The 22219-nt window shown below is 41.2% G+C and overlaps 1 protein-coding gene across 5 annotated transcripts; it reads right to left on the reverse strand.

The window, feature by feature from the left end:
- Positions 1-6992: 6992 nt before the first annotated feature.
- On the reverse strand, positions 6993-21372 carry LOC117750393 (coiled-coil domain-containing protein 138-like). 5 transcript variants are annotated; one of them, XM_034561587.1, is made up of 15 exons: positions 21071-21371; positions 20634-20679; positions 20241-20355; positions 20042-20142; positions 19585-19748; positions 19161-19298; positions 18489-18608; positions 17599-17676; positions 17255-17374; positions 16515-16667; positions 16274-16390; positions 14732-14945; positions 12878-13051; positions 9732-9867; positions 6993-8837 (listed from the first exon to the last, which is right to left on the reverse strand). In XM_034561587.1, exons 1-15 carry the CDS (start codon positions 21149-21151, stop codon positions 8711-8713), a joined length of 1884 nt encoding a protein of 627 aa, XP_034417478.1. In that variant the 5' UTR covers positions 21152-21371; the 3' UTR covers positions 6993-8710. The 5 variants fall into 5 exon arrangements, with proteins under 5 accessions (XP_034417478.1, XP_034417476.1, XP_034417480.1 ...); XM_034561585.1 differs by having other exon boundaries at positions 17219-17374; XM_034561589.1 differs by lacking the exon at positions 12878-13051 and having other exon boundaries at positions 17219-17374; positions 21071-21372.
- Positions 21373-22219: the final 847 nt, after the last annotated feature.

The raw sequence follows: 22219 nt of genomic DNA on the forward strand, positions 1-22219 counted from the left end.
GTGCCTGTGATTTCCAGCACCCAATTAAGCATTTAGGGCCACTTAATCACTGAAAGCCCAGTGGAAACGCTGTAAAAACCCAGCATTGAAAAAAAGAGAGATGCCGTGGAAGAGGCATGACTGACTGCCCCCGGGGTTGCTGCACAGTGAACGCTGCAAGAAGCAGCACGTCGTGGTGGAAGCAGCACTACGGTCGACCCACCACGTCTGACCGTACTCAGCTTTTGTGGTCGGCTCAGTCATGCTCAGACAGGATTTAAGCTCCCCTCACCCCCTGTGGGACCAAGATGGCAAATGAGAACAATGTGCAGTTGTGTGGGTCGTCCACCTCCTAAACGCAGCTGAAGGCGGTTAAGTGTTGTACGTGCAGAAGTCGAGGATGGCTCCGACTGTGTGAGGAGCTTCACATTTAAGCCCATCTGAGCCGCGTTAATAGTTATGTTGGTAATAGGTCAGACTCTACAGGTGGCCTGGCCGTCTCTACCAGTTTAACCAGTTTAACATCAAAAACTCAGCAGCAGGCTCCAAAGTCTAACTTTAATAAGCATTGCCAAGACATACTTTGATCCCTTTTCTGAGAAATAGGACTGGTCTTTATCTGAAATCTGATGTTATGTCAGCATAATGCCCCTCAACCACTCTGCACCAAATCAAACACATTGCCCGCTGCCAAGTTCTTTTTCCAATGGTCTTTAGTTCTTATTTTACTCTGGGGCTGGGCTCCAGTACTCTAAATGAATTAGTGTGCAATGAATTGAAATTGTATGGACCCACGCCCTTGTTTCAGACAAAATCTCCTCTGACAGATATTATGCTGATAGCATGACCATGGATTACTTACCTCAGTAGCACATACAGTATAGAACATATAGAACCAGACAAAAACTCATCACAGAACCAAAGTATAACTGTATATATAACTTATTATTGTACATAATGTATACATTAATAAAGATGTATGGCAAAAATGGCTTGGTATTTGAGTTCTATAATGTTGTAACCGACTTTGACTGAGTATACATTTTTATATTTTTATAGTTGCGGGCTGACATCTGATTAAAGTGATTTTGTGTCACTCTGAATTGGACCATCAGGACCCAAAGAGTATGGAACAGTTTAATTATTATGTTGTAAGTGCAATTTTATAGAATTGCACTGATTATTATTAGACATATTTTGTGCTGGTATGTAATGCATTTTACAGGATAAGGGTCTACAGTCATGCGAGTGCCTCTGTGAGGCTGCACAGTGGTTGTTGGAGATAACAATAATGTTGACCACATTCACCATCAGAGTTTAGCTGAAGAGAAAACAACACAAAATAAAGATCGAGGATGAAGCTCATTAGTTTTGCAACTTCAAGGTTCAAGATTCAAGATTTGTATTTGCCATTTGTGCCTGGACCAACAGTCCAGACACATTGGAACTCTTATGCAGGGCTCTCCGAGTCAACGTTTCAGAAATAACATTATAAGAAAGAAAAGAAAAATATAAAAGAGAACACTGTACAGAAGTGGTGATGTATACAGAGGGGTGGTACTATGTACAAGGACAAGAGAGGTGCTAATATGTACAGTTTGGGGTACAGTTTTAAATTAGACAGTTTTACACAATAAATTAAACTTTGTCCTGTTGTCTCTCGAAAAGGTTGATGAGATATTGATATTGAAGTTTGAAATCAAAACAGACTCTTAAAATCAGGGTGAAAATGTGAAATGTACAATGGCACACAATAATTTGAGTTCAAATAAATTATATGTTTATATTTGACTTCTCATTCAACCACCAGTATAACACTGATCAAATACATAAATGTAATGAGCCATATACGTTGTGTCAGAGGTTAATGAAACTGATATATAGTTTAGTCAATTATTCCATTTGTTCATCGCAGCTTGTCAATGATTACAGCCGACTGTCAGGGTCTGTTAATTACTTAGAGACACCAAATGGAAAATTGCTAATCCCAATATTTCCCAGTTCATTCAACACTCATCCAGTTAATTATAGACATAGGCATATTAAATGCGGTTCATCAAAAGAGAGATGACTTCATTGGAAAAATATTTTAGTTTAGTAGACTATAACTTCATTTCGGCATTTGTTCTCTCCCACTGTTCCATTTCATAGCATCATATACGCCATTTTTCCACAAAGTTTTTGGCAAACTACATTTCTTGATAATTGACTTGATAATTGATATATTTTCAGAGGATTAGCAAAATGAGGCAACTTGACCCGCACAAACACAAAACACTTCTCTAAACCCACTCATCTTTTTTGTATGTATGGAATGCCTGTTTGCTATCAGGCCATGTACCACATTCCTTCAAAGTAGCTGTATTTAAACCTCTCCTGAAAAAGCCCACTCTTAATCCAGAGGTGTTGGCTAACTACAGACCCATCTCTAACCTTCCCTTCCTCTCTAAGATCCTTGAGAAAGTAGTCGCAAATCAGTTGTGTGACTTTCTACATCATAATAGTTTATTTGAGGAGTTTCAGTCAGGATTTAGAAAACACCAAAGCACAGAGACAGCACTGGTAAAAATCACTAATGACCTCCTAATTGCATCAGATAAAGGACTCATCTCTGTACTCGTTTTGTTAGACCTTAGTGCTGCATTCGACACCATTGATCATGACATCCTATTACAGAGACTGGATCAGTCGATTGGCATTTCAGGTACCACACTAAGTTGGTTTAACCAACGTTAATCACGGAGTTCCACAAGGTTCTGTGCTTGGACCAATTTTATTTACCTTATATATGCTTCCTTTGGGCAACATTATCAGGAAACTCCATAAACTTTCATTGTTATGCAGATGATACTCAATTATATCCAGCTCGCTAAAATTCAAGCATGTCTTAAAGACATAAAACCATGGATGACCTGCAACGTCCTCATGTTAAACTCAGACAAAACGTTATTTTACTCGGCCCTGAACACCTCAGAGATCAATTATCTGGTGATGTGATTTCTGTAGATGGCATTTCCCTGGCATCCAACACCACTGTAAAGAATCTCGGCGTTATCTTTGATCGGGATTTGACCTTTAACTCCCACGTCAAGCAAATCTCAAGGATTGCATTTTTTTATCTGCGTAACATTTCAAAAATCAGGCACATCTTGTCTCAAAAAGATATAGAAAAGCTGGTTCATGCGTTTGTTACTTCCAGACTAGATTACTGTAACTCCTTATTATCAGGCTGCTCTAATAAGTCTCTTAAGTCCCTCCAGTTGATCCAGAATGCTGCAGCTCATGTACTCACAAAAACTAAGAAAAGAGATCACATTACTCCTGTATTAGCTGCTCTGCACTGACTCCCTGTAAAATCAAGAATCACATTTAAAATTATTCTCCTCACCTACAAAGCCTTGATTGGTGATACACCATCATATCTTAAGGAGCTTGTAGTACCATATTGCCCCACTAGAGAGCTGCGCTCACTAAATGCGGGGCTACTCGTGGTTCCTAGAGTCCTAAAAAGTAGGATGGGAGCAAGAGCCTTCAGTTATCAAGCTCCTCTTTTATGGAACCAGCTTCCAATTTAAGTCCGGGAGGCAGACACAGTCACCTCATTCAAGAATAGACTTAAGACTTTCCTGTTTGATAGTGCTTATAGTTAGGGCTGAATCAGGTTTGTCCTGGTCGAGCCCCTTGATATGCTGCTATAGGCTTATAGGCTGCTGGGGGATGTTTTAGGATACACTGAGCACCTATCTCCTCTTCTCTCTCTCCTTATGGATGAATTTACATCTCTCCATTGCACCTTATTAACTCTGCTTCCTCCCCGGAGTATTTGTGACTTCACGTCTTATAGGGTCCATTGGACCTGGCGCTGTTTCATGGATTGGAGGTCCATTCATACATTGTCAAATTCATGTAATGTGTTTATGTAACTTTGTAATGCTGTTCATTCTGTACACTTGACATCTATTGCATCTGTCCATCCGGGGAGAGGGATCCTCCTCTGTTGCTCTCCTGAAGGTTTCTTCCCTTTTTTCCCTGTGAAAGGTTATTGTTGGGGAGTTTTTCCTGATTCGATGTGAGGTCCTGGGACAGGGATGTCGTATGTGTACAGATTGTAAAGCCCTCTGAGGCAAATTTGTAATTTGTGATATTGGGCTATAAAAAAAAAAACTGAATTGAATTGAATAAGCCACTCCAGTGGCAGCTGCCACACCACTCATCGTATGTGTGGGTGCATATTTGTGCCAACATTCCCAATGCCTCAGCTCAAAGATTAAGTGTTTATGTGCTGGCTGGGGATCTTAAGTCTGGTTCAGAGAAGGTCTGACTGGAAATGCCAGTGATGCTGCTGTGGGGCATCAGGGCAGCATTGAGGTCTTTCTCTCTCAAATAGAACACACACACACACACACACACACACACACACACACACACACACACACACACACACACACACACACACACACACACACACACACACACACACACACACACACACACACACACACACACACACACACACACACACACACACACACACACACACACACACACACACACACACACACACACACACACGTCTTCAGGGTCTGTTTTTGTGTTTTAAGAGCTTGACTTTAAATGAGGATCAGACCATAGAAAGACACTTCTATGGTCTGGGCAAGGACTAATTAAACCTCTACCACCCAGTAACACATTCACCCTAAACACAAAAACTCCATGCACACACTCCACCAGTAAACCACGAACACATCAAACAGCAGGAGTATGCTGTCCAGACCTCAGTCAGGTGTTGGGACGTGTGTCTTTCTGGGAGTGCTGGATGAACTGTGTTTGCACGCTGGCAATTAAACTGCCTTCAAAAGCCAATAGCTGCAGTGCAACTTTTCACCTACTGGTTTTAAGGAAATATCAGGAGTATCTGTCAAAAATGCATCTTGCTACTGCAGCAATATGAAGATTAACAGTCGGTCGGAAAAAAAAACAAGGGTACAAATATCCACAGGGTGGGCACAGAGGCAGAGCATCTATTTGAACCAAAAGTTTTTAGAAGTATACTGTGACATACTGACGGCCAGCCACAAAGCAAATGATCCTGCAGTTCCTATTAATGTTGAAAGTCATCCGGATTCTGTTCTCCCTTAAGCAGCACATTGTTAATTGAGTCTTCGTTGGGTGAGGATTTGAGGAGAATATGTGTTTGAACCCCGACCGGAAAAATGTGACATTTTTGGGAAAAGGCCGAAAGTTAGATGAGGAGATTGATAGCGGCGTGCATCAAGTTCAACGCTGGAGACAGGACGCGATTAGCATAAAGCTTAGCTTAGCATGAAGACCGGAATGAGGGGGATATCATCTAAGCCTTTGCTTAGATGATATCCCCCTCATTCCGGTCATAAGCTAGATGATATCACAGATGGATGAACGAAATAAAATAAAAGTTACACAATTCATATATTATACATTGTATTAATTACTCGGCTTTAGAGGTGCTAAGCTAAGCACTCACTGGATCCAGTGCCACATTTAAGGCACAGACATGAGTGACAAGAAAGAGCACAGAGTTCCTTTAAGTAACAGTAATAATACAGTTATTAGTCATATTGGAGGCTCTGAGTCTTAAAGCAGTTAAAACAAACTGGAAGCGGAAAGCCAGTGTGATCACAGTCTGTCCACCATAAATATCCCCAGACAGCTGCTTCCACTCACAACGCCTTCCTAGACAAGCTAATTTACAGGCAGGTATATTACCAGACCCGCCATGTGCTTATTGCCTTACTCAAGCAGCATATTTATGCATATGCTGGTGGAAATAATATACATTTGGTGGTCTGCAATGTCAAATTACTGATTGACTTTATGGTCGTGCTGAAGTGGAACCGCTAATGTTTCCCCCTGCCAGCTTCCTCCCGCCGACCAAATAACATTTTAATGAGCTTTACCAGCCAGACCAGAGCAGGGCCACTCTTTAGGGTAATTTTCTAAATGTTTGGTCCAGTGAGAAAACCCAAATATAAATCAAGATCAGCGTTTTAAGTCGTGTGGGTGATGCTGTGCAGACTGGCAGAGTGAAGCGTGTTCGGGAACACGGACCAGACACCGCTCTGCTGACTGCAATGCAGGCCAGACGCAGCTGAAGTCACGAAAGTATATAAATCAGCCGTCGACACTTCCTGGAGTCGGCACAGAGGCTATAATTCCCCGTTAAAGTTATACTCCACTCAAAACCGATGCGAGTATCAAACCTTGAGCTTAAAAAAGCAGCTGGAAGAAGTTTTGAAGATTCCTTCTGCATTCATTTGTCAGTTACAGTAAAATTCCAAATGTGAAAAGTAATGTACTGTAATGTCCATATTTTTTCCAAAGTACTGCTTGTGTGTTGTGTTGCCCACAAAATGAATTATGCAGAACCTCAGATTCTGTCCAATGCCATGTTCATTTGTTTATTTATGTTCCATCCAAAAGGCAACATTTGTAAAATGTTCACTTTACACAACATTTGCGCATTACAAATACAGTATAGACAAGGTTAGGGAAATATTGTGGTTATGGCATATAAACTATGGAGGCGGTATGTTAGGGTTCAGCAACTAAAACGGTCACGGTCAATAAAAAGTTAATTGTAATTGCACAAAAGTTGGACGTAAATAGTGAGGTGCAGAATTGTCAACTATGAACAAATGAAGATTTATGGTGGAAAGTCTGGAAAAGATTACGAGTTCATTTAAACTGCAATGAACACAGCCTGATGAATTCTGTATGTACCAAGTGCTCATAACAAGATTGCTTCACTGCTTATCTGAGATTATTACATTTGTTAAGACAGTAAATGGAGCAACTCTGATCCAGTTCTCATGCGTTAAAACTCGGCTCAATAGCTCCAAATTGCAGCTTTGCCAATGAAGCAAAAGATGAGTTGATGGAGAAAAAAAAAAGTAAATTTTTTACTCATTCTCGAGAGCTGGTGTTCTCTGACGCAGAAGAGATGGATGTTGAGGAAAACATTGATGAGAACATGATAATCTTAACGGAAACATTTAATTACCCACACTGCATCTGTCTTAAAATGACATAAAACCAACAGATTTATCCGATTGGTGAGACGGACCTTCACACATAGCCCGGGTGGATCGGTGAAGAATGACTGTTTACGTGGCTGCCAAGTGCAGAATGTCTGTTGCTGTTGATCATTAGGGCTGATGTTTCCATTTAATATCATCCAGATGCAACACAATTCACAACAGCCACAATGGGAAAGCAAAACAAAATGCGTCCTCCTCTTTTATCTACAATGTGATCTCCTCTGCTCGCGGCTGTTGACAGTTGGTGAGGGAGTAAAAATATAAGCAAGAAAATTATTTCAAAAAGGTGGGCTAAGACTCAATTAGGGTGATCTGCTCCCATGCCAGCTATGCCCTGGCATTTTAGTTTTACCATCAGTGGGGATTAGAATGATCCTACTAATTGAACACAGTGCAATCATTTTTAAAAGGGCAGTAAAAATAAATAGTTTTCCAGTCATTTTGGATATAAACAGTTCTGTTGTAACATTGTTCTTGCGTGTGTTCTGGTGCCTGCAACACCATAACAGAAGTGGTTAGAAACCAAAGCACTTCGGGGTAATAACATTCCATATCATTAAGGGGCTAGAAAGCTGCAGCTCACTCCTGAACCGTCATCACAGTTCAACACAGGATGTGCGATCCAGAGGCTTCCAAACAGCAGTTTGAAAAGTAAATATAGTCACTATACTGGAGCAGTTCAGCCCCTTTTAGGGATATTGTATATACGTCCAATTTCCAAAACTGACACATCAATAATTTTATTTTACAACACTCATTTTTACTTGTATATCTTTTGCCAAAAATGGAACTACTTTAACTCAAATGCAAGGTGTGGATGCAGACAGTTTCCAAGTGACTGCAGTCACTCAAGGAATTATTTTTGGCCATACATTTAATATCAAACATATTTGTTCTTGAATGTTCTCTTCAAAAATGTAGTTTAAAGCCCCCACGTTGACGGTCACACCATTCCTCTAAGTAAAAATAAAATAAAAATTAGACGCACCAATTTCAATTCAGACCAGCCAAGCACTTCAGAGTACGTTTTAAATATCAGCTGTAATTGTTCCAGTCCCTCCAATCTCCTCCGTCAACCAACACCACCGGTGTGTCCCATACTGAGACCATTAATCCCAACAACCCACCCATGCTCTGGAATAAACAAATAAGACAACTTTATACAAAACATATGGATGTTAGCATTTCATATGCAGTCCAATCTTAATGTCCTTCAGTTCTTTGTTTATTGTCATTAAAAAGCTCCACAGTCGCAGCCTCTCTTCCTCTGAGCACATCAGACACCCATTAAGGCTACTGGCAAGCATGACAGTCGTTTCCAGTCACAGAAAATCGTGTCACAAAGGGCAACAAATACAGAACACGAAAGAAAGTACCTCTGACAAACACAAGAACTTCAAAAACATATTACAATATAAATAAAGAAATGCATTGGATGTAGAGCAAGATGAAACATTTAAGTAATGCAGCTCCGGAAACATGTTTAAAACAGTTTGAGCACATATGAAAAGAGCGAGCAACGTGCTGGAGTACTGACACACGAGGTAAGTTCTCACTGGGAGAACGGAATTGTGAAGGAGGCATTTTAATCGAGCATGAGGCAGAAAAACACATGCAAGTTTGTACGTGTGTGTGTATGTCTGTGTGTGTGTGTGTTATTTGAGGTTGTGGAGGATGGACCTAAGGTTGAGGCAGAGGAACGTGTGCGTCTGGTTGGCGTTGTGAAGAAGTTCTTGTATTTGGAGGTGCAGGGAGGACCGTTCAAACAGACGGCGGTTCTTCCTGGACACAATCAAGGAAAAACACAACCCATCATTCCAAAGACATTTAATGAAACCTAAACCCATGAGTGAGTCACGCTCCCGTACTAGATCAGTGTACTTCAGCTGTATAACTAGTTATCAGGCCAATAATTAAGTTTAAGAGTTGGCCTTGACCAATTGAATTTGAATGTTTTGATGAAAAAAAAACACTTGATGACCAGTCGACTAAGTTAGTGAACACACACTTGACCTGTTGAGTACTAGGAAATACACACTACTAAACTTTGTCCAGGTGTGGAGGCCCGAGTGGAAAAGTCAGCAATTACCAAAGTTATAACGATTCATCGTCTGGGAACCACGAATGTCTGGACGAAGGTTTGTGTCGATGCATCATGCAGTTGTCGAGATACTTAAATCTGGATGAAAGAGAGCGACCGACCAACCTTTCCATCCCTAGAGCTGCAGTCACAGCTAAAGGTTGTGAGGAACCATAAAGGTCTGGATTTAATATGACTTCTGCACACAACATGATCGCCACAATCTAGAAATAACTTGATTTAGATCTGAAAACTTTTGCAACCCAATTGGGGCTGTAACTAAAACCCTCGAGAAGCTCTTGAGGGGTCACAAGACAAATCTGGGCGTTTTACTTGTCACAAGCCAAAACGCTTGTGAACCCCTGTAATAGTCTAAATGCCATTTATCCTTGGGGAAATTAATATAAATAGATTGAAGTTCATCACTGAGCTCATATCTGGACCCAGGTTGAGTATTTATCAGGTTATGAGCAGAGTGTGCAGATACGTAAAAGAAATAAGTGCGTACGGTTGCATTTCTCTGAGCATGCAGGTATTTACGACCCGTGATCAGAGACAAGTGAATTGTTGTTATCAGTATAGTATAGTGTGTCCACCTGATGTTGGAGAGCTTCTGTAGAAGGATGGAGAGCTTCTCCAGCGTTGGGAACTCCAGTCGAGGGTTTTTCAGAAGCTGGGAGGCCGTTTGGAAAAACTCCCAGCCACATGCCTCGAGGAAGGGACTTAAGTAGCCTACAAGCACACAAACACAAGCAGAGCACAGTTAGAAGAATAGTATCGAAACAATTTCTCGAAAGAACAACACATTTTTTGTTATTGTTAAAACTTCCGAGGAGATGGAAATGATCGACTTCAGATTTGCAAAGGAATGTAAACTACATAGCTACTACTACACAAACAAAGCATGACGACACTTTAGTGATCAGACCCCGGGAGACAGGTACACAGATGCTGGTCCACATTGTCACCGTTAACTGTGACCTTCTCTTCATCAAACCGCAGTCACAAACATGCACGCACGCACGCACAGGCAGATAGACAGAAAGGGCCGTGGCATCAATCTACACAGATGGAGGAGCTGCACATTTGTTATTAACAGCAAATGTGGACCTCGTGATTACCTCAAATTATTAGGTTACAAACATTTGTTTCTGCTAAAGTCACAAAGTAACTCTCCACTGTCTACGGCCACACAAAAGGGTGAAGGAATACAATCTGAGCCACAGAGGCACTTTTCTTGTCTGGTACAGCGATTCTGCTGTAGAGGATTGGACGGGTTCAGATAAGACGGGTATAATATGACAATATGACAATATGACAAGGATAAAGCAGGAAAGGATAGTTTGGTCAGTCTTTATCCAGCAGAAGCATCAGCCCACCTCAAGGTTATACAACTACTAAATATAAACCATGCTGTAGTGACCTTAAACTATAAGCTTCTAAACTAAAATATTTAGTGTCTGCTGATAGTGGCTGGACCATATGCAGCTGAACATAATCATGCAGTCCAACAAAATTGTGAGGAATTAAGAGGTCTACAACTACTAATTGATTTAGTTAGATTAATCTGCCAATTAATTTTTTTAACAATTGATAAATCATTTAAATTATCATTTCAACAAGCTGTGCACGGTGACATCGCCCGGAGTGATGTTTTATTTTGCTTGTAATATATTCACGGTGATATAACAGAGAGAACAGCAGATTGAAGCCGAGACAAGAACATGTCTTTTAAATCATTGAATAATTTATCGATTATCAAATCGATGATTACTTTTCTGTCAATTGACTCATCTTTTCAGCACAACAGCTTTAGTCTTAGTTGCTTCTATTGGATTACGATTATTCCAACATTATTTTCAAATATATGTTTGTTGTAACTTATAAACACTGAAAGACCAGGGGTCTGAAACATGTTGCAGCATTTCTGCCGACAGTGTCCAGTCTTCATCTTTTTAATGTGTGCTACATTCAACACACATGTGGCCACACGGATACAGATGGAGACGGACACATTCCTCATGGGTTTGATGGTTGACAATATAAGAGCTGTGGGACACATCACATGGTACGAATCAAGGGTCATAAGTCAAAAGTAGTTTCACAAGGTCAGGGAGTTTGTTTTGTGAAAACATACAAACACTTCTCGACTGCAGCGAGCTCGAAAAGAACACAAACACATGTACACGCCAAGTAGGTTAATTTGTGACCATGGAAGGTAAATACACTGCATGAAGCAGTTTGGTGGTAAAAGTACCCACTGTGTCAGTAGAAACCAGTAAAACATTGTTACTGGCTGTGTACGTGTGTGCCGAGGTGGCCGACTGCATTGTGTGATCCATGAACGTGCGAGATGTGTTGTGCAACTGAACTTTTTACGGTGTCAAGCTGTCGCAGTATGACCAGAGACGTCCTGTATGTGTTTGTGTGCGTGTGCGAGAGTACAATTTGACCTTTTTGTTTTGTTTTGTTTTATTGGCAACCTTCAGGTGCAAACCTTTCGCCCCCCTTCTCACTCCTTTCCCTTCTCCCCTTATTACTGCTTGTAAAACAATAATTAGCAAGTCTTGCTAGACTTACAGTCCCCTTGAAACACACAACTGTATGTATACACACCTCACCTCCAGCATATGGCTCTGCTGTGTCCTGCTGTAGCACACACACACACACACCTCTGGCCCCAGTCACCTCCAGCATATGGCTCTGCTGTGTCCTTCTGTAGCGCACACACACACACACACACACACACACACACACACACACATGGCTCTGCTGTGTCCTGCTGAAAAGCGCGCGCGCACACATACCCCCCCCCCCCCCACACACTCACTCTGGCCCCAGTCACCTCCAGCATATGGCTCTGATGTGTACTGCTGTAGCACACGGCAATCTTAAATGATACGGCTCTTAACCCAGCCGAACTTGCCCCTCCATGGAAACACACCGCAGCTGTGCTCTCCCCTCTCGCACCTACATCAAGTCTTTTGTCTTTCTATAAAAGAGCCAGGAGGTGGTGGAGGACCACGGTTTTATGACAAGTTCTAAATCTTTCGCATGACCAGTGCTTATGATTGATGTGAGCTCAGACAAACCGTCACTTTTCACATGTGTTTTTTATATCGGGATGATATGGAGTGATACTGCAGGAGGAGCTGGTATGAATCAAAAGGTAATGGTGGTCGTAAAGACGGTTAATAACTTTGGGCTAGAAGAGTGATTACAGCAGCTTTCGAGGCCACGTTGATCCAGGCAATGGGATTAAAATAATCCTCGAGGTCACCAGTGAGGTGTTGGAAATGTAGACGTACATAATTATTAATTAACTTCATATTGTGGACAAGACTGCAGCAGTTGATAACTAAAATGGAGTTCCTAACTCATACCGTGACTTTCTTTGGACTCCCTCAGTGCAGTAATGTGTTACAAAGCTAACTTTCCTGTAACACATCTATGATTTGTGACATCTTACTAAAAGTTACCATGGTATTTCAGCAAGTACTGAAACAGGATAAAACCAAACAAACTAATAGACTAAAGAAACTGCTCCGCACAGGGGTGGTGGCGACAGAAATATACCATTCAGGTTGCTTTGTTTCATTTGACAGCCACAGCTGATCAGGCTTTTGCCTGAACCCTCTTTGGCAATGGAAAAAGAAATACGTGTTTTAATCTTTTCTTTGTTCATAATTCTAAAAGGGTGATGGATTCTGCACTAATGGTCCTCTGACAAGTTCCTACTTACAGGACTGCTCAGACAGCTGCATGAGGATGTCCACAGGTGTGTGCAGACCTCCACGGCCAGCCTGAAGCATGGACAGCAGCTCACACACTCCTCCGTAGCGGATGAACAGGCCTCGGCTCTCCTCAGACATCAGCTCGGTACGGAGACTGTCCAGAGCCTGGGCCAGCACATCAGCTGGAGCCGGACCAGAGAGAGACGTAGATACATAAAGACTCAGTTTTAAATTATTTCTGTCTGACATTGGAGTGATGCAGCCAAGTGATGAAGTTCTAGGATAAGAATGCATGCTACATTATGTAATTTTATATTACATTATATAACAATTCTAGAGGCAAATCTCATCTAGTGCTGCAACTAACAATTCATTTTATTAACGATTAATTCGCTGATTACTCACTCGATGTATCAATTAATTGCTGGGTCTCTAAAACATCAGAAAACAGTAAAACTAAATGCCCACTGCAATATTCTAGGGCATTAAGTGACATCATCAAATGTCTTGTTTACCAAAACCCAAACATATTCAATGAATTATAGTACAAGACCAAAAAAACATGTGGGATTTCCCTTTTATGTTTGTCATTCTTCTGCACTGACATTTCAAGTCCAGAACCCATTTTGCCTGCAAATTAATATAATGTGTGGTCACCTCAAATGGTTTAGATAATTTCTGAAGTTCTAAGAAAAGGCTTTTCAAATGTCCAAATGTTTTGCATTGATACAACCTGATAGAAAGATAAAAGGTTATTTTATTATTCTGGACTGAGTTTGGTTAACTGTGTCTCAGAATGGGATCCATCATGTGAAAGAACCCCCGCAAATATCAGGGGGAAGAAATATCTTTCCATATTACTCAATCTGCTTTCAGGAGAGACAGAGAACCTGGTCAGCAGATTGACAGTAAATATTCTCGATCATTAGCAGATGGAAGGTCAGTAGAGAGTTTCATAAAATATGGTCATGTATGTATGAATGTATGGAATAATCCTCTGGTGACTGTGTCTGTATGTTCAAACTGTCATGGCTATCCATTCAATAGTTGTTGAGTCATTTGGGTCTGGACTTCAGTGAGGCCAAACACCCTTTGTGAGCCCTGATGAGCTGATCTGATACTAAAATGGCCAGCAGTGTTTCATCAACTGCAATATATGGAGTACACAAACAGGACAAAGAAGTACATTTCAGCTTTGGTCATGTTTTCTTTCCCCTCAAAATTAAATGTATACTCGTATTAGCAGTGAAGTGACAACTTGAATGAAAATGTTTAGTAAGAAACACAGCGAGCAAAGTATTTGAACACCAAGCTGTTCCTGTGGATTCACACCGACACAAGTATTGTCACACTGCGACTTATCACAATATTTATCACACTTCTTCTACAGTGAGATACTTCCCTTTCCTTTTTTCCTTTGTAAAGCTTAAGTGACAGCACATACAAATTTCCAAAAACATTTCTTTCCCCTCATTTACTTTTGGATCTATACACATACAACTGCGTGTGAAAGATTATCTACAACACAAATTGATCACAGACACCCTTAAATATTTGTTTGAATTTCTTTCAGAAAAGATGTATTGCTTTTCTCAGAAATTGTCATGGCTATATACGTATATATGTATGTATATATATATATATATATATATATATATATATATATATATATATATATATATATATTTTTTTTTTTATTTTTTTATTTTATTTTATTTTAAACAGCACATCAATTGATAATGAACATAATCACAGGCTTATATCTGATTAATTGCTCTAATCCTGCCTTGTGTCCATAAATTTGCATTTTCCACATATAATGCTTAAGATCCAGTATGAACGTGTGTTTTCAGCATCGTTACCTTGTGTGACAGTGCGGAGGATGATGATGGTGGACAGGATGCGCGTGTGAAGGCAGGGGCTGCGGGAAAGGGGGCAGCTCCTGCAGGGTCCACCTGCAGCCCCACTGTCGGACTTGGGCAGGTCTGGATCTTCAGACTGAAGCCCCGTTACCTGGGCTGGGGGCTTTGATACTTCCTCTCCTATTCGCCGCAGCGTGGCAGATAGCGCTACATGCTGTGCAGATAGCGGAAAACACGCATTGTTCAGAATTTACTGTGTTGCTGTACTCAGTTCCTTTTGTTTTATAAAATAGGAATTCTAAGCCGACAATGATCTTCATCGAACACCAGAGTAGAAAAAAGAGTAGACTGACAGGGAGGCAATAAACCAGTGCAGGAAACTACAGCTGCTATCCAACATATGTGTATAAGCAGTGCAAAGATGATGGTTCAATAACACACCACATCCCTCTCTCTGTCTCTCTACTACACCCTGTCCCCAAAGTCTCCATCCGCTCCAAAGGGAGCCCAAAAGAGTTTGTTTTTTGTCTTAAAGGAGAACACATATCACTGCAATTAGGGAGCGTGTAATTCCAGCTAAACATCAAACACGTCCCTTAGCAGATATGACATGTCCTGTCCTGAACAGGACTGAAGCTTGGAGGATATTGTAGAAGGTTGGGGGAAAGGGTTAAGGGGTGAAGGGGTGAAGAGGTGAATGCTGGAGAATGGCTCATAGTTGGGATTGGGAGGTTGGACAAGGAGCTCAGGGTAAAGAGAGGCTGGTTTTGGGACTTCACAATAAATGAAGGCTACCAAGTGGGATTGGACAATCAAGTAAAATTGTCCTATTACGCATCACCCCACCAGAAACCATTTCCATTTGTCACGCTCTGGAGGGGCTCATGACCCTTAACAAAGACACAAAGAGAGGGCCAGCATGTCTAGAATCTGTTAGACAGGCAGGGGACTTCGGATAACCACGCTTCTCATCTGAACACAAGATGGAACTCGACAGTGCCTCCACACATTAAAGCACACCACGCTGTGAAGGGAGATGAAGCGATAAAGCGGATATCCCCTGCTCGAAGTGGATGTGTACCTCTCTGCTGTGTAGCTATGTCCCGAGGGAAAACTGTGTGTAGTGTTTGGTTTCAGTTGCAAGGGTGTTGTGAAAGTGACCAAGCAGCTTTCTGTAGAATAACATCATCTCTTGCAAGACCAAACACCAATAATTAAGGACGATGCAGTTATAAAATGTAATCTCACTCCTCTGCGGTGTTGCTTTTTGACAATCCAGATAGTCTATTAAAAAAAGGAAGGATATTCAAAATCACTCTTTGGTCAGTGTCTTGTTTATATCTCTTTTTGGCATTGTGGATATGGTGATGTGGCTCGTTCATAGAGGCTACTAGCTTAAGAGTTTTATGATATAGAATAGTTATGGTGTGTGCTGCGATCTTGTCTTGGTGACCACAGACAGAACCACGAGTCACGTGATACCATTCGTTATCATATCGTTTGTTCTTTGATACATCCTGGAACCCACAGAAGTGATCACACCTGTGTACTGCTGTCCATGTGTCTGAAAGCCCAGTGGATGAGGCGAAGAAGGTTGAGGAGGAGGTCCGGTTCTGACAAAGGAGTGTGATGAAGCTGATCTGCTAACAACGGCAGCACCTAAGGAACCACAGACAATTCATGACTTCTTGATCGTTTGCTCTTTTCTGGACAGGACAGCAAAATGTGCATTGAACGGCTGGTTGTAATAAAATTCAGAGATCACAGTGAAGCTACACGTCACCTTGAGGCATCTCTCGTTCAGGACAAACTCTAGGGGCAGGCACTGGCCGACACCTTTCCCTTCGTTTCCTGCTACTGATGAGAACTTCTGTCCATCGAGTACCCAGTCCAGTAGAAGGGCCAGGAGCTTTAGTCGGGTGGGACTGGAGCTGCGCTGAAGGAAAGAGGCTGGAATTCCATTACTAACGCAGTCATCAGCAACTTACTTTAGGTAAAAGGTGTTATTTTAATTAGATCGTTATCATCTGGAATCTACAATATGTCCTGCATGGAGTCACAATGAGCACCTAAGGAAACAAGATTTAAAGAAACCTGACCCAAAGTTATCACTGTATCCAGTTCAGCCAATACAGGCGTATTTGGAAAAGTGTGAACATTACATAAAGACCGTGATTTCAACGGGGAGCCGAAAGGTGTTCATTAAAACTGTGGGAAAAGTGTGGTAATGGAATAAAAGTTTGGCTCGGTCAATGTTCCCTTACTAGGGAAAGAAAGAATCATCTTCAAAATGTAAGCGCAGTTTTATCCACTGAGCTCAGATCTCACCTGTATCCACTGATATTCTTCTTCATCAACAACAGTGACAGCAAAATCACAAATTATAATTCATCATGTCAGTTTGCAGGATGAGTATGGTTTGTGGAAAAGGACCCCTTTCAGCTTGGATATGCGTGTGCAAATCCAACTGATTATAAGTGCATTTACCTGAATCAACAACACCCACATGAGCTGATGAACTACCTTGTTGCTGGGTTTTCCAGAGGCAGCAGTTTTCTCCTTTTTGGATGGTTTAATACATTCTTTGCTCTTAACATTCACTTGTGGACAGCCTCTCTGTGCTATGCTTTGCTCATATTTCCTCTGAAAAAAATAACCAAAAAACACTTAATAACCAAAACTAAACCAAATATATTACAAATAAAAACATTGTTATGGAACAAATTATCATGCAACAAGGAATACATGCTTTTAAATTATTTGCACGGTGGAAATGGTTCAGACCATCAGCGAACACTAAAAACTGAACTGAACTTATAGTGCGTTCCACACTGACCACCTGTGCATGTGTGTTAATATGTGCTTACCTGTAGGTTCTCCAGTCGAGCCTGCACCCTCTTGGATTGGCTCTCCAATGTTTTATTCTGTTTATTGATCTCATTCAACTGTTGATATAATAACACTAAATATCAATCTGCTTTACAAGACCACATCATTCAGCGCATACAGGTCACATTGGCTTACTTTTTGAATCATTTTTGAAGCGAGGAAGGCTTCATTCAAAAGCACTTTTAGTTCCAGAAAGACACTAAAACCCAAAAAACAATGCAAACTCAAGGGTTTTATGTTCCTGATTATTCAATATCCAAGAAGATGATGTCATAGCGCCCTCCTGTGGTCCAAGGTACTAACTGTTTGGTACATGTCTTCTACTCCTCCACTCATAATGAAGTGACTATGTAATCACTTTGTTTAAACATCACATTTCAAACATATGCTGGTTCTTGGCAAATTGAGCGGATATGAGGATTGGCTGCTGGAGACTTCACTTTGGATAATACTCCCGAAGCAAAATATATAGCGTGCAATGTTCAGCCAAACACATTGCTGACATCCATCCATCCATTTTCAATACCGCTTATCCTCATTAGGGTCGCGGGGTCGCTGGAGCCTATCCCAGCTGACATAGGGCGAAGGCAGGGGACACCCTGGACAGGCCGCCAGTCCATCGAGGGCAATTGCTGACATAAGACTTCTAATTAAAATGATCTTTTAATCTGATGAAAGATGTTTAAAAAATCTGTAGACTTGTTGGTCAAAATAAAAGTATTCAGGAGAGGGCAAACTTTCCTTGAAATGCTTGTTTTTTAGCCCTCGAGTTAATATGATTACAGAATGCTGGAGGACTTTGTCAAACCTCGAAGACACCAAGAGAACACAAACAGACCCCCACGGTTTGGATGTGGTCACTTCTAACCTGTTTCTTCATGCCGTCATTCAGCTCCTTGATGGTGTCAAAGCTGGACCTGAGCCTCCTGTTCTCCTTGCTCCTCTCTCGAAGAAGATCCTGCAGCTGACTCACCTCTTGCTGGTGTTTCTGGTGACACAATCACACACATCTAACAATGCAGCCACAACAACCATGCTTGAACACTTCAGAGGTACATTACGCTGACTTGGGTTCAAAATTCTTCATGAGTCATATCACTGCACCCCCCTTCATGTGATGGGAAGTCCTCGCTGTCCATAACAGAAATTATATTGGCTAAGTTTGTTTAATTAGTCCGATTATTTGATTTGGACACCATCACAGGTTAAAAACGAAAAGTTCACAAATCAGGCCAAATTGAATTGGAAACGTCTGGGATTCATTAAAACTACCTGAAATGTCTGAACACTAGAACCCAAGTACACACATAAGTTCACACCAATAATCCTACACATAAAATGTACACTAAGTTTGGAGGGATGTTATGATTCGCTGTACAATTAAACAATTAAGTTTGAAGTTCATGATTGAGGACCAGAGTTACTTCCCTTAAAGGAGACATGTGGTGGGGTGGAAGGAGTGGGAATGAGGTGTGGTGAAGAAACAGGCAACACATTCCTTGTGTTGAATGTGACCAGATGAAATCGTTCGGTGTCTGACCTCCTCTTCAGCTGGAATACGAATGTGCAGCATCTCCTCAAGCCCAGCAAGCCTCCCAACAGCCTCCTCCTGTTGCTTCAGCCTCCTCTCTCGTTCCTGCAGCTCCTTCTCCCACTGCTGTTGGCTTTCTCGCTCCGCCTATATACACATACAAAAATACACACACATTGATATTACTATAAATGATATAACATTCATCATCTGTTACAAACTAATCTTTGAGTCCAAAACTCAAAACTACTCAATCTCAAAAATACATGTATGAAGCAGACAAACAGGCAGCCTTGTATCATGGTATTCTCTGCATTTAAGTTGGTGTATAAATACACACACACACATCTGAAAGTATCCTCTTATCACACACAAGGAAATCTTCCCAGTCATTTACTGATAAACCATCCTTGCAATTATTCTGCTCTCTCACCTTTAGTTGTTCATAGATGGTCATCATCTCCTGGTATACCTTTGCGAGTACTAGGGAAGAGGAACGGCAGGAGTCGGGTAGTTGGCGAGCTCTATGCAATTCCCCGTCAGTCTCAGTTTCCTGGGACCCAGGGCTACCATCTAGACAGGAGGGCAAGGTCACATCTGGACAAATGGAGGCACAATAGAGGTAAGCCATGGCTAGCTTGTTATTGATCTATAGCAGAGGTAGTCAGGAAGAGTCAGACATTTCAGCAAGAACAGGAAAGTAAGATAATTAATTGCAAGAACTCAGATGAAATGCTAGGACTTATCACTGAGGTCTATTTCATGATTTGTTATCTTGTCATGTCATTCCTTCTAAAACGTGACTATACTTTATTAAGAGTTCCCTATAAAGGCGGTCAGTTATTCTACTCAGAAAGCACAAACACTTGCTCTGACATCACAAAACGCACCCGTTTCTGTTAAATGCAGCGGAGAATCCTGAAGTGGGGCAGCTGCCGAGTCCCCACTCAGGTCCTCGTTACTGCTATGCAGACCGTGATCACCGCCAAACCTTAGAACAGACAATGACACATTTAGATCAATGCATAATACTCAAAAATCTTACAAACATGGAAATGGTATTTGTAGGAGTAATGTCATGAGACTCACTGGTCAGGATGGTTGGTAACCGCTTTGACCAGCTCACGCAAAGCTTTGCTGTAGCACTTCAACTCTTTGCTCGGCCGTTTGGATCTGTTGGCCAAAATGAACCTTTGTACCGCCTCTGAAATAAGGAACACAATGCAATGTTTGACATTTTAGGTGAAGGTCTGTCATTATTTCATGGCAAGGATCATCATTTAGATGTGGGGTCACACCAATTAGTGCAATTCGTGGTCAGATTACTTATATTTGCTATGATGACAATGCTATAACCAATACAGTCACCCATCACATCCTTCTATATTAGTGACTATAAATAAGAGGTGCATAATGTTAGAAACTCAATCATGAAGCCGTGGCTATCTGAGCATGCGCAGACCCCGAGTGAAGTGCACTTACCGTCACTGGTTCCGGAGGTAACATCAATGTCTTCTGGAGGTGCCAACTAAAAGAAAATCCGAACAACGACATGTTTTAGAGAGAAATAACTAGCAGCTCGAGGACGTCACAACTGTGTACAGTTATCTGTCAAGTATTGTTGACTTTTCTCCGCCACTGCAGGTGGAGCGCAGATTCAACTTGTCCGTTTGTTGTGGCTCTCAACGTTAAACTGACATTTTATTTGATTTTACACCGTGTTGCTCAGCCCAAAAACAGGCAGAACTGAGCTGTGACTGTTAACGTGTTACTCTGTGTGACGGAGGAAGACGTTTTTTTTAATGTATCGCTTGTAACGTGTAACGTGTACATTGTTAAAACAGCACAGCGCTGTAACCACGAAGCTTCAAAACGAGCTGAATGTCTTAATACTTTGAAAGTTGTCGTTGAACTCAAACCTGTTTCCTCCTCTCCAAATATTTCTGCTTCAGCTTCTCGACTGTTTCAGCCAAGTCGCAATCTTTAAACTGCCGGTTCATGGCTACTGTTGCTGTTGTTACACTATCGAGAGACTGCTCTTTTAATTTGCCGCTAATACAAATCCCAAAGTAAAACAAACATCCGGTTTAAACTTTCAAAATAAAACAATGTTCATGAATATGAATAGTTTTCTTTGCTATTTGACAACGTTCCGATGTTACTGTTTTTAAACCACGACAACTTGATCCAACCGTTGTTGGTTATGGTGGGAACAAAAAGTGGAAACAAAACACATTCCAAGTTTAGCGGATGAATGATCATGTGACGTTTAAGCTCTAGCTTCCCCGCAAGCAGCGCCCTCTAGCGGGGAAGATGGTGCCGAATATTTGATTACGGTTTAGAGTTACTGCAATGGCCTATCTTTATACTTATCTAGATTCTGGAGGAAACATTAGTAGGAAAACTGTTGCCAAACCTGTTTTTAATCGTTTATTTAGCTAGCTTTATTGAATATGATATAGATTGGACCAAATTAAAGACTGTAATATAAGCTTGGCTTAATCTTAACACAAGTTAAGTTTTATCAAGTATGTTTATTAATTGGCATTTGAAGTAAGCCATTCAGTTTTAAAAAACACAGCATATACAACAATATGCCAACACACAAACGATTTAGTTATAATAAACTAAATCTATTCATGAACTTTACCAGCATTCACAAAGAAGAACATAACTAGCCACAGAGAGTCGAAGGAAGCCTTTTCTTCAAGATTCTCTCTCTTTCAGCTTCCTGGATGTTTTCAATAAATGAAGAGTCTAAACATCTCTGACTTAATAATGTTCTCCGTGCCCCTCTGCAATTTGGAATATTGTTGTTACATTTCTCTCTATGCTGCATTGTTTTTATTTGGTGTCTCGTGCAATTGACTGAGTTTAATAAATGAACACACTTCAACCCATTTCAGTTGTTGATGTCCTGAAGCAAACTACTTCTTTTTTCTTCTGAAGCTGATAGTTGTGGTGCCTTTCTCAGCCAGCCACATTGTAGTTACACCAATAAGCCACAGAGCGTCACCAGAGACAACAGGATCAGGCTCTCCTGAGTCTGCTTTGCTGGCTGATTGCAC

The sequence above is a fragment of the Cyclopterus lumpus genome, chromosome 21 (genome assembly GCF_009769545.1).
Source record: "Cyclopterus lumpus isolate fCycLum1 chromosome 21, fCycLum1.pri, whole genome shotgun sequence".
In the NCBI taxonomy this organism is placed as follows: Eukaryota; Metazoa; Chordata; class Actinopteri; order Perciformes; family Cyclopteridae; genus Cyclopterus; species Cyclopterus lumpus.

Coding starts and splice junctions, on each gene's coding strand:
- LOC117750393 (XM_034561585.1), bottom strand. CDS start 21,151: ATGAACCGGCAGTTTAAAGATTGCGACTTGGCTGAAACAGTCGAGAAG. Junction 18,609..19,160: donor GTATTCCAGCTGAAGAGGAG/GTCAGACACCGA, acceptor TTGTGTCACCAG/AAACACCAGCAAGAGGTGAG. Junction 16,391..16,514: donor TGAACGAGAGATGCCTCAAG/GTGACGTGTAGC, acceptor GTGGTTCCTTAG/GTGCTGCCGTTGTTAGCAGA.